This window comes from Manis javanica, chromosome 4, assembly GCF_040802235.1.
Source record: "Manis javanica isolate MJ-LG chromosome 4, MJ_LKY, whole genome shotgun sequence".
Classification (NCBI taxonomy): domain Eukaryota; kingdom Metazoa; phylum Chordata; class Mammalia; order Pholidota; family Manidae; genus Manis; species Manis javanica.
Window position 1 is genome coordinate 70522761 of NC_133159.1, and position 13596 is coordinate 70536356.

Below are 13596 nucleotides of genomic sequence, written 5' to 3' on the forward strand. Positions count from 1 at the left end.
CGGGCAACTTTGCAAGACAAACTTTCTCTACTTAAGATAAGCCCTTACTGTTCTCCAAGTCAGACTTCAAGCTATGAATTCTTCTGCCAAAATATAATTGTCTGTTAAATTACCTATATAGAAGTATAATTGTAACTGCTTGGGTAGAGCAAACTACAGGACTTTTAACAAGCTTTGTATTGGAGATGGGATATCTTATTATTTTTACAAGCACAAAGGCAATATAGTATTTTTGATTAACGCCACAATGGAAGAAGCACCAAAGGAACTCAAAGAAAGGGTAACTACATACATAAATTGTAATAAAAATCATGTCTTCTCACATTAGAGCCTCCACACCCTCACATAACCACATGTGGTAAATACAGAGCTGTAATTGCACATCTGAGAACTAGAGGTTTTCAAATGAGTTGACACAAAGTTAACTCACTCCAAACATTCTTCGAGTAAGTCAGTACAGGGAAATAGCGATACTGTCATATATAAGTATTCTATAGTACTTGTTAGCAAATTTATAAGCAAGTACTTATTTTTACTCAAAATTTATAAATCAAACTGAGCACAACTCTAAAACATGAAATAACTCTTTTGTCCCAATTCACAAATATTATTACTATTGACACAAATCATTTGATCACCCTATACACTGTTTATCAGACCTTAAATCACACATTAAAAAAACAGCATTGTTTCAATTTGTTGTTGTTCAAATAAACACAAATCACTAGTAAAGAAAGAAGGGTTCAGAAAGAAGCTAGCTTGCTGTTGACAGAGTTCTTAAATGAGTCTAGAACTGAATCAACTTAATGAATGTTTATAGAACATTCCTACATCACCTACAGGTGATTGCAAATTAAGACATCACCTGTAGGAGATTAACACAGAAGCCTCTCAAGAAAGATCAGCATGACAGAGTACAAAGTGCCCTGACGATTTAGAATATGAAAGATAGTATCTGGTTGTGGGGGATCCAGACCAAGCTTCACAGAAATGCCTGTGTCTCCTATTATTATTCCATTTTTAAATTAAAATACATATATACAAAAACAAAAGTCATCACTTACCTTTTTCTGGCTCAGTAAGTCTACAGAAAGAAATCATCTTAACAATTTGGTACCTAGTTCTTTAAAAATTGTAATGCTAGATACATATGTTTAAACAGTACACACACCATAGGTCATAAGTCATTTAAGATGGGACAATACCAATTATTCTATTACTTATTTGTTTAATTTACTATCTTGATGTCTATTTAGGATGGTATATGGAAGGGAAAAAGTTGGCAGCGGCACTCCCTCTTGGAGATGCCTGAGCCAAAGCTGACCTTACTGGGCATTCCTGCAAACTCCCTAAAGGAATTTCTCAGTGGGAAGATAACAGAGAAAGTTCTTATCTAAGAATATATTTAGAAACCTACCCTGGTCTATTTAAATCCACACTATCAAATGCAATAACTAGACATATTTGGATAGTTAAATTTAAGTTAATTAAAATTACAAGTTCAGGTCTTCAGTTGCAACACCACATTTCAAGCGCTCACTCAGTGGCCATATGTGGCTAGTGACCGCGATATTAGATATCACAGATATGGAACACTTCTGTGACTGTAGAAAGTTCTATGGGACAAGACTCTTGTAAATAAACCTGGCATTTTTATCTCATTTGGCAAGAGAATGGACGTTAATCACAAAGAGTACATGGGTAATTAATGGAGAATAAAAATGAAGGCCACCGAAATTTGGAAAGCAAGCTCCCCCTGTGCTAATGTCAACCACACATAGTGGCACTTGCCACTCAACTCAGAATGCCTCTGAGTGTGTGAAAAAGGATGCCTTAGAGCCAATGGGTTCAGGGCCTCCCAATGACCATGCACTTAGTGACAGTTCATTCATCCTTCACTCATGATTAGTAAAGTTCAGCTAATTTTACTAATGCATGTTTGTTTCATATGTCATGAGTCATAATCTTGTGCTGTATCTCAGGTTGAGATCTATGATTCCAGAATATTATTCAATTTGATGCAACTGAATAGTACAGATGTATTATAATTTATTTAATCATTGACAGACATTTAGGCTGCTTCAAATGTTCTACTTTTACAAATAACACTGCAGAAAATGCTCATATACATAAAATCTCTTATACATTCAGACTGTTATTCTGTAGGATATAATGCTGGAAGTGGTTTTGCTGAGTTATAAGGTTATGAATATTTGCAATTTTGGTAGATACCACAAACTATCTTTGACCAATGTATTTTTTCTCGAATAGGAAAGTAAAATTCCTTTTATCCAAAAATGAAGTAATGGATGTACATCTCTTGACATAGTGCTTACCAAAATGGAGCTCCCAATAAATGGTAATCTATGATGAAAAAAATTAAAAAGCCCTTTTATCTACTCTATTTCCATCACTAGATATTATCTGTCTTACTAATGTTTGCCTATCTGATGATTTTTACTTTCTTGTCCTTCATCATCAGTGAGGCCAAGGATATATTTACATGTTAATTGGCTATTGGGAGATACATAAACTGTCTTCCCATGGCCTTTTTATACACTTTGCCACCTTATTTATAAATAAAAAACAGGGTAGTTTTTTTTGCTGAGTGACTTGCAGGAGGTGTTACTTTCCTGGTCTTTGTGTTTTATGGGCTGGCTGCCTGCAGGTGTCATCCTCAGCCACCCTGCCCACCACTCTTCTCACCACTCTTGTCTCCTCCTGGTTTAAGACATCTATTATCATCAGTTAAGTTTCACGTACTCAAACCTGTCAATCCTTTCCTTTAGGACTTCCGGGTTTTAGGTCTTTCTTAAGAAGTTGTTTTGCCATTCTGAGATTACAAACATACTCTTCTTAAACTTTTAATCTTTTCTTTTTTACATATAAAAATTATAGTATTACTGGAATTTATTTTTATATATGGTGAGAAATAAGGTTCCAACTTAGTTTTCTTACAAATAGGCAATTGTTTCAGTATCATTTAGGGAAAAAAATTATCTTTCCTCCACTGATTTGAAATGTCACATTTATCATGTACCCATATCTTACTAACACTTTATCTGTCCCCATGCAGTCAAAAATACAGGTCCAACTCCTGATTCCCCAACAAACTTTACTACTGTAGTCTGTTTTAATTAGCAACTTAACTATACTCTTCTTTCATCTAGATTATAAAAAGTACATGGACTTGAGGAAATCCAGGGCTCCAATTCTAATAAAAGGTCCATATTTTAATCAGCCAAGGCCACAGTCAGTGACCTGGCAAATATGCATTCAGGTCTTACAGTATGTTTCAATCCACCTCTGTTACCAACTTTGCTATCCCCTCCTCAACAGCAGCCCAGACAGAACACTTAAATAATTATTTGTTAAATGTGTTAATGCATATCAGTGACAGGTAATTTACTCAGATGAAAGTATATATTTTTAAAGTCACAATTTTATCAGTATCAACTTTCAGCTTATTAGCAATAAATCCTAGAGAGAGGAAATGATAGCTTGCATTACTGAAGGAATACAACAACTTCACTAAAGCTACTAAAATAGTTTATCTCCCCCCAACTAGTGTTGCAGCATGTCCAGAACCAAAATCAAAGCAAAACCAAACAACAGTAACAACACATCCCTGCCGTTTCCCCAGCATCCGCCCACTTAGTGTTCACACTAGCCAAGCAGCCATTAGCTCTTGCCTTGATTCATCTGAAACCCTTCTAGCTGGTCTCTACTTCTATTCTGCCACATTCCCTCTCCCCTAATTCTATTCCCCACAAGTAGCTCTCATGATACTTTTAAATTATAAAGCAGACTATGTTTAACTCTTCCAAAAGCTTCCCAATCACTTGAAATAAAACCCCAAGTCTTCCCATGGCCTATGAAGTTGATATGAGCCCTGCCTACCTATCCAACTTCAGCCTACCACATTGCTCCCTCTTGATCACCAGAAACCAACCATCCTATAAATAAGAAAATAAAACAGCACCTTCCACCCTTCATGCACACATCAAGCTAACTTCTACCTCAGGGCCTTGAACCGCTCTTACCTCTGCCTAACACAGTGTACCTGCAGATATCTATATAGTATTATTCTCATTTCATTTAGGTCCTTGCTTATGTTACCTTCTATTTTTTTAATCCTGATTTATTTTTCTTCATAATACTCAAATATTACCTTATATTCTATTATATTTGTTTATCAAACACCTTAAGTAGCTCTATCAGACCATGGGGTTTTTTTTAATTCATTTATTTATCCTCATAACCTAGAAAAATGCCTGAAACATAGAGCATATGCAATAAATATTTGTTGAAAAAATGAGTAAGCAAATAATATACATGTAGGTTGATTATGAATTAATGATCCTAACTTAATACATAATCCAAAGGAAAACTTGTTTCAGGGCATTACTCACTTTTCGTTGTTTTACAGAGTCCAATTTTATGAGCCAATATGAAGCCACTTTTGTTTTATGATACTTCCAGTTATCAATGATCTGTTTTGGGGGAGAAACATTAAGCAATTGAATCTAGAATTTTCCTCAAAAGTAACAAAAAATAAATGGGTTGATGTGAATTTTATTAATTTGTGAAATGAAAACACTACAATACTACTTATAATAAATACTGCCTACTTTCATTAAAAGCCACATGTAAAGATTTCTAACATAAGGTAAAGAAGCCATCTGAGTCCAAACCCTCTTGCTGTAAAAAGCACACAATCTCTTGTGAATGAAACTCGTATGTCTTTGGGCACAAAAGATTTGGAAAGAAGCCCAAGACATGGATTTTCCATGTATTAATCTAAGAGCTGTATTTACCACATGACATATAATAACGCAACAATGAATAACACATTAAAAGATAACATACTTATTTAGTGTTCTATTATCCCTTTGTTTTGTGTGCAAATCTGCAAATTTATGAATATATATTCTAGTAATATACACATAACAAGCAGACTAGGATATTTTCTGCATATAGTGAACAAACAGTAAATGATCTAATGTCATATAATTATGAATTATATTTTATTAATTATGTAACTCTATATATTCTTTATAGAACAATCACACAACCACAAATATTAGCTCCATTCTATAATTTTTCTTATACCTGATTCAAAAAGGTGGTATATAATAACTAGTATCTCTAAGAAATATAAATAAAATAGTATAAAGACATTGGCTTTACTAGAAAAGAACTTGATTGAATAAGATATGTCAATAAAAACACATCTAGCATAATGCTTCACAACTAATGTTTACTTTTCTTCCTTTCCCTCTGATGTAACACATAGCAGCTCATTTGCACACAAGATACAATTTTTACTTTTTAAAAAATATGTTAACAACACCGTGTATAATATTTGGGAATTTGGGTTATAACTATGTCATGATTACAAAATAGAAATGCCATTTTTGATTTTTTTAAATGAAGGAAGTCTTTTGCTATTATTTATTTGCTTTTTCTTTCTAGACAGCTGCTTGAGACAGTTTAAATAATGCTAAAAAGTGAAAACTGTGGTTGTTATCCTACAACTGACCACTAGATGGTGCCTTCTCCTCTGGGAAAAAAAAAAAAACAGAACCCAGAAAACAGTGTTTTATTACTGAGGATTTATCTAGAAATGACAATTTTAAAAGGATGTTTGATTGGAGAAATAGAATTATGAGCTTAGAAATGCTTTTAACCAAAATTATTTTAATAGCTTGAACATTCTTTCCAAATTACACTGTCATTGACTTTAATATAAATTTTAGGACTGTTTGCCATTTTAGAATGTTCCACTGAGTGGCTCAAATGTGTGTATAACAATAAAACACACAACATAAGGCACTTCAAAATTTGACTGAAATCATTCACGGTGTCACATTTAAGTATTTTTGACATCTTATGCCCTGGGCCCCACTTTTTTTTTTCATTATATCTCATACCACAGTAGATCTTTCTAAATATTTATAGAAGCAGTCCTAACTTGATATTTCTCTGATCATTAAGAACAATACTTATTTAATACTAATTACTCTCACTTGAAGCAGCAGCATCACTAAGATAGTATATACACTGAAAGGTTTTTTGTTTTGCTGATTATAAATGTGGTCTCACTGCTCATTGAATCATAACAATTAAAATAACCCCTGTATTTTCTAAAGCTTGTGCAGGTTGAAAAGAACATCAACTAAGTTTGCTATATCATTGGGAATAATGTTATTGGGAAATAAATTTTAATATTTTAATAAGAATAAAAAGATATGAGCTCCTTGGAATTTCCTATACATCAGATACTTACATCTTCTATCAGAAGTAATGACTCTGCATCTGATTTTCCTGGAAACCGGATTTTCATGTCCTTGAGAACAAATAAGGTCTGACTTGTTAGATCATCTTCCTGTTCTTTTGTTCTCAGTTGCCGCAAAGACTCACTCTTAAATTTGAAAGAATACAGATATTTGGAGGGGGTCTTATTTCATTGTGCCACTATAATCTGAAAGATATTTCTAGGTAAAAATGATGCATTTTCAATTTTAAAAAAAATGAAAAAGGAAGAAAAACATGTTGATGTTTATTCTTAGGATTAAGTGGATATGATTTCCCAAGAATGTCTTTTACACTTTTACACAGTTGTATTTTATTTAGCTCAAAATACCAGAATAAAAATACAAGTGTTTAAAAAAGACTTCCTAGTCAGTTTCATGTACTGGATACTACCTGTACCCAGGCAATTCTTGATTAGAAAAAAAATCATGGATTGTACTAAGTGAAATTCATTTACTTTCATTTTCCAGAATTTTCCCTTTGGAAACATCATCCACATTAAATAAACAATTTAAATAAAGTACTGGCCTATGGGTAAGCCTGGTTGTAAAATAAATTCACTGAATTTTTCAATACTGAATCTCTACGACTCATGCTAATGAGGAAATACTGTAAGTTACTCATGCTAATAAGGAAATACTATAAGTTAATATATAGAAAACATTATAAACAATGTTGCATTTCAATGTTCTAAGAATTTATCAATAGTCTAATTTTTCTAACATATTAATCAATAGTCCCATTAAGGAAAATTTTCCATAAAACAAATTTCTCTAAATTTACACATATACTGCACAATACACTGCAAAATCATGTTTACTCAGATGATTTTCAACAAAATTGTAGTATTCCATCAGCAAATGGAAAACAAAATGCTATTCTGTGTCTATCCTCATATATAATTCTGTAATACAGTGAAGTCTGCCTTATGAGAGTCCATACTAAATTATAGGCTAAGATGGATTAATAATTCAAGTGTCGGGAGACTGTGAGTTAAATTATTGAAAGGATCAGAGGTTCTATCTGTCCTCCTCCCGGCTATACCTTTGCTACCTAAATCCTGAGTGTAGCACTTCCTGTAATGTCAGAGGAGCAAAAGAGATGACTTACCATCTGAGAGTTAGTAGAGGTGCCATCATTACTGTGAGGCAAATATCTCATGTAGGAGGAAACACGGTTTAAAGAATGTGACCGAGACCCTGAAGCCGGCCCGGATGCTGATACCATTTGCTGAGCAGAAAAGGGGCGGCTGTCCACAACAGAAGGTGACTGGGAAGAGATGGACCGAGGGCAACTGACAGAACGCCTCATAGAGCCTATCAATGATGAAGAAGAGGGATAGTATTGCAGCAGAGTTAGCAGAAGTCCCCCACGGTATCGGGTCTATATAAACTAACGATTAGACCACAAGGTGGCGGGGTAGCAATAAATATCAAAGCATCGGCAGCATCATGAGAATATGAATCTGGAGTTAATGCTTCAATGTAAACAGTGAGCATGGCACAGGACCCTTACCATGTATAAAGAATGACTACTATGAGAATAAAACTAAAATAGTACTTTAATGTTCTGTGCTTGAAACATGATACAAAAAAAATAAGAAGAAAGGAAAAGTAATGTTTATGGAACACCTTCATAAAGACAGGAATTATGCTGGAAGCTACACTTTTATCTTAATACTCCCAGAAACCTGCTGAAGTAGGAATCTCCATCACCTGGAGGCTCACAGAAAGAACTTCCTCAAGGTGACACAACAAGAAAGTGGCCAAGTTCAGGTTTAAATCCTGATGTTAAATCTAATGCCAGCGTCTTCCTTCTTTCTATAATACCATGATGCCATCTAGTTTCTTTGGAGTAGACTGGTAATTTATTAGAATCTTTGTATAGGTTATAAATAGTGCATTTTACAGCAAGATTCATAGGTAAAGATGGCAAGAAGTCGAAAGAATGGCCAGGATCAAAGGGTATTATATAAGTTAGGGGCTATGGAAAAAAATTAATAATAAAACAGAACATAAAGAGATTATCCTAATGGAGTTTAGACATATAATTGGCTATTATAAGAATTGTCCTAGATGATTTAAATCCAATAGTAAAAGAATTAGGTGAAGAAAAGAATGTCTGGATCTAAAGGGTTTCTATCAGAACAACTAGGGAAAACTATACAATATCTTCCCCAATACACAGAACATTTAAAGGAGAGAACCACCTGTTCCTGACACAGGGAAATTTTGACTCCTGACACAGGGAAATAGAATATTATTCAATATTATCAACATTTATATCACTGTTTAGTTCCTGCATTCTACATATCCTCTGTTCTATACTCTCTCTCTGCTTGGGAAATACATCAATACTCATCAATTTAATAATTTAATGAAAGTCACATGAAGGTGGGTTGAATACCCAAATATTTCTCTTTATTAGCTGTTGAAAAAACTTAAACCTTTATAAAGGCAATGAACATAAACCTTATATTTAGAGATGCATTTCTAAAGAATATTTTGAATAGATAATAAACTTAATCCTCCTCATTTGGCTCTGGAGAGTAAAAAAAAAGTATACTCATTGAAGGTATAAATGATGTTAAAAATAAAAAAAAACTTTCCATTTGTTTCAACAATTAACTCCCTCTGAACCTGGAAGTCACACCACGTTTTGAAAGGACAGTGCTTCTACAGAAGGGCTGTGTGGGGAACATGCTACTGGTCAATCCTCTACTAGAAAACACCCAAAAGTGTGTGCTACTGTGGACCCCCTGGCCCTGCTCTCTTTGAAAGGGTGATGGTTTACACATGTAAGCCTGATTATAGGTGCAGACAGAAAATTTCCTTTCTCTTGAATCCCCACAGATTCCCATTTTCCCCCTGCATACACAGGAAATGCAGACAGAATAAGCAAGTAGCAAGACTGCTGATATTTAGGTAGATTAAGGAAAAAAAGGTTGTAAATCACATACACAAATTACATGAGAAAAATATTTCATGTCGTTTTGTATGTGACTACCTATATCAAGCCAAAATATAACCTTTGGAACTATAACCAATTTGAATTTTCCAAATTAACTGTCCACAACAGGAAGTGTCATACATAATCTGGATTTTGTCCTCAGTCATCAGCACCACTTGGGAGAGAAAACTCAAAGAGGGTTTGTGACTATGATATTCCTTCATGTAACATAATGAGAGAATTGGAAGCAAATAGAAACCTTTGTGTGATTCCTAATAACTGTAAAAATAAAACGTAATAAGGAAAAAGATATGTAATTGAATTAGGCTAGCTTTAAAATGTAAATTCATACTCCAAAACATTTTGAGTACACTATTTGTCTGATCTCAATTTATTGACCTATTGGTCTGAGAACAAGGAACAATCTCAGAGCTGTAGGAACCTTAGAATTTTTTCCCAACCTCACCCTCATCCTCCGTCAGTTCATGCTCTTAAGGATGCACACAGTAGTCAATAGGAGAGGGGCTTAAAAACTGATGAAATTGGGGCAGGACGATGTCAGCTTCCAAAACAGAAACAGGGCCTATTTACACAAGTAAGCACCTAAGATGTCTTTAAGAAAAAATAGAAATAATTGATAAAATAGCTTACAAACTATGGATCAAGTGCTTAATAAATGTATCTTAAATCAGTAAACAAACAAATGAAATGGGGCAAAACACATTATTTCTTCTCCAAACACATAACCCCTCAAAGACAGGAACATTCTTAGCATGTATATTTATGGAATAACCTGGAAGTAAAAGTAAAACCATTAAGAACCTATTCTGCATTTCTCATGTATTTTGCTACAAATGTGGATGGCCAGGTTTAAAATACACACATTACCAGGAACTACCACATTAAACCATTTCTGGAGATCAACAAAGGCTCACAATTGCATTTACTGCATGACTGAACCGGTCCGTTTAGTGGAGTCCTAGAACAAAGGAGGACAAGGTGCAGTTGGGAGAGACAGGAGCCGGAAAAGCCTGCATGGAGGCAGCCTCAGGAAGGGTGTGCAGCTGCACCCAGGCACACAGCAACACCATGCCAGACACTCGGGGACAGAAGAATCAAGGACATAGCAGTGGGCATTTGGGATTGGAGGAGGAATGAAAGACAGGAGAATGGAAGAGAGAGAAAATGTGAAAAGGCAGAAAGAAAAAATGGAGCCAGAAAGGAAGGCAACAGAGAAGCTGGGTGGTAACTCTTCTGAATGATTCTATGCACCAAAGCCTGGACTGAAGTGCTTACTTGTGACGAAAATGGGTGGGAACAAAATTTTAAATATTTCACAATTATGTGTCCCACAGATACATGTTCAAGTCAAATGCCTAGAGAGTACACGCATTTTTTTAAAAAGGCGAGAATATAAAACAAAATGGGTGACAGAGAGGTAGGGAAAGTAGGGGATGGAGTGAGAGTATATTGGCTTAAACAGGAAACCAAACAGTAGATCAGCCATGAGGCACATTTTATAAAACCCAGGCAAAATGTGAGTTAACAAGAAGTATGAAATACAGAAGAATGGACAATTGAGATCTTCAATTCAACTTTTCTCTATTCTACCTTCAGACCTAAAAGGGATTGCAGGACGCATCCAGGTCTGCCTAGGGGAGAAAGGAGGATGGAGTCCAGGTCGCCTCACACACAACAAGTGTTCATGTGGCCCAAGATCTTTTTATTGAGCTCAATAATTTCAGTTCCATAATTCTTCATATAAGAACTAAACTAGAAGAAATTAACTTACAGGATGGTTGAGTTAATTTGCAGTGGCTGGACTGTCTAAGATTACATGTGACTTGTTTTTCTCTTTCCTCACGTTGGTTTTCTTCCTTTTCATCATCTGATTCTGAACTGCTGCTGCTCTCATCACAGCTGCTGTCGCTACTGCACACCTTCCACCTCTTCATTTCCTCGGTGCTCTCAGGCATGGACAACAGAGGCTGAAATGGAAGGAAGTGTGCTATTTTGTTGGATTTCAAAGGAAAGGCTTACTAACATGGTTAGTTACGGTTTTTAGTCTCCCACTTACGCTTGCTGCTTTTCACTAGAACCTGAAAATCTCCTGAATTGCTACAGTACATCCGTGAGCCTCCCATGCTGTTCCCTAACGTTCAGGTTCTGCAAAATAGTCACTCTTAAACGCTATAGCTCAGTCATGATGAGTAAAATGCACTTTCTGCCTGATTCAAATAAAGGACCAAAGCATTCACAAAGAATGAATAATATAATAAAGGAAAAGTATTTGAGATAAAAATATAAAATCAGAAACATGATCAATTTTTCTTCATTCCATACAGAGATACTCTCTACTCATCAAAACTCAGAGATGATCTGTTACGTCATTAATGTTCAGGGTCAGCCCATAAATGCATGTGTGTACACATGCGCATGCACATGAGAGAAACAGAGGAGTGCAAGGAAGAACAAGAGATGAGAAAAGAGTAAGAAAGTAGCAGCCAGATAAATTACTGTAAGATAAAACCTGAAAGTAAGATAAAACACTGTAAGTAAAAGCCACATCTTGAAACAGAGCCTATGAGCCTAACCATTCAGATAATGTGCAAAAAGAAACAAGGTATTCCTGACATGTCTAATTCACTATGGATATTTTTACAAGCAACAATTTTTTAGCTAATTATCCACTCTCCAAATTGGTTATGAACAACTCATGTCTTTTCTGGGAGGGTCCTAACTCTGACATAAGAGTGCAATATTGCCTTCTATCATCTGAGCTACTTAAAAAAGTGACAAAATGTAAAAATCAGCATATCATGAGCTTTTCAGAGGATAGGTGCCATGAAGAAGGGTAAATATGTCAAGGTGCAAAAGGTCACAGTCTTATGTTCCATTATCTCCATTAGAATCACTTGTCTTCAAGCCTCCCAATCGGTAGGTTTCCAATGACACTGGCTGAAAGGATAGAGGATAACGGAAGTGGGACAGCTTCACTTCAGAATGTGCACAATCAACAATGAGCAAGTGTTGTAACTTAGCCATTTTAAGAGACTACTTATTACACACACCATATGTCTCTTACTCCTGCTGGGAAAGGTTCCTCCTACATTTGTATACTAGTTTCCTTTTCTCTGATAAATAAAAAAAAAAAAATGTTTGATGTTAGCACACGCCATAATGAAATCCTTAGTTACCATGGGATTTCACTGAAATAGGGTGTAACAGTGTAGGATGAAAGGTGAAGAAAGAAATAGAATTTCATGATGTGTCTGGAATACATAGTAAGCCAAAGCATGATCTTTTTAAAGTTATCATTTTTGCAAAAGATAAGAAATAACCAAAGCAGGAAAGTAATTTAATACACTCAGGTACCAACTTGTGTTTAAAAGTATGTTCTCCTCTTGAGAGTCTAGGACTTACGGAGCACTAACAATGTCCAAAGAGATATTCATTAAAACATTAACATTCATTAATACATTCTTCAGGAGTCTAGCATGTCCTGAAGAAACTGGCATGACTGGGCTTGCTAGTAGGGCCTTCCTTCATGTAAGCCAATGGTTTCTTAAGGAACTTGCCTACATAATGAGTTATTTGATCCTCTGAAGAATCACTGGATAAATGGATGGCTGAACCTTTGTGTCATACATGCATTTTGGGCTTTTTGATCAATATACTGTTCAGGCATAATTAATAAGAAATCACAGCTGCATAAACTCTAAACAGTGCCATAGATACAAAATGGAATTTGTAAACTGGCATTGAATTATGACACAAACCACATTACTGATTTTTGTGTCAAATTTTATTATGAACTGGGTCATATATAAGAAAATACATAAATGGCAGGAAGAATAACAAAACCAATACCCACGTACCTACCTCTCAGCTGAAGAAGCAGAACAATGCTTTATATGGTATTTATTATTTATGTAGCTAATTAGTATCTCTTAGATTCCAAATAAGTGAAAAGGTATTATTTCTCTTAATTGTGCAGCTTTCAACCACTTTCAAATATTGCTGATGTTAATTAACTACAGAAACAAACCAATTTGTTTCATTATAATATATACATATTAGTACCTGCTACTTGCCTGGAATAAGAGGGCTTGAAAAAAATACACAATGTGAATTCTGCCTTCCAGAAAATTAGTTTTACTTACATGGTAAGCTTTATTTGATGAAGCAAAGGAAAATATAAGACAGTGAAGGCTGTCTCAAGGCTTTGCATTAGCCATTTTGACTTGCAACTGGGGCTCCCCACTTGTCTCATACCTGGTCTGCTGAATTGCAATCATCAATATATAAAGCTGAGAAGCTGCACAATGTTTC

General features: G+C 35.0%; 1 protein-coding gene across 9 annotated transcripts in view; it reads right to left on the bottom strand.

Moving 5' to 3' along the window:
- Positions 1–13596, bottom strand: part of TTLL7 (tubulin tyrosine ligase like 7) — a 146972-nt gene that overhangs the window by 33676 nt on the left and 99700 nt on the right. For all 9 annotated transcript variants that reach the window (XM_073234199.1, XM_073234195.1, XM_073234198.1 and 6 more), the window contains 4 exons: positions 11057–11252; positions 7426–7631; positions 6290–6424; positions 4413–4493 (listed from right to left, as the gene is read on the bottom strand). In XM_073234199.1, the coding sequence (XP_073090300.1) occupies positions 4413–4493; positions 6290–6424; positions 7426–7631; positions 11057–11252 (618 nt within the window). The remainder of the gene's footprint in view (positions 1–4412; positions 4494–6289; positions 6425–7425; positions 7632–11056; positions 11253–13596) is intronic.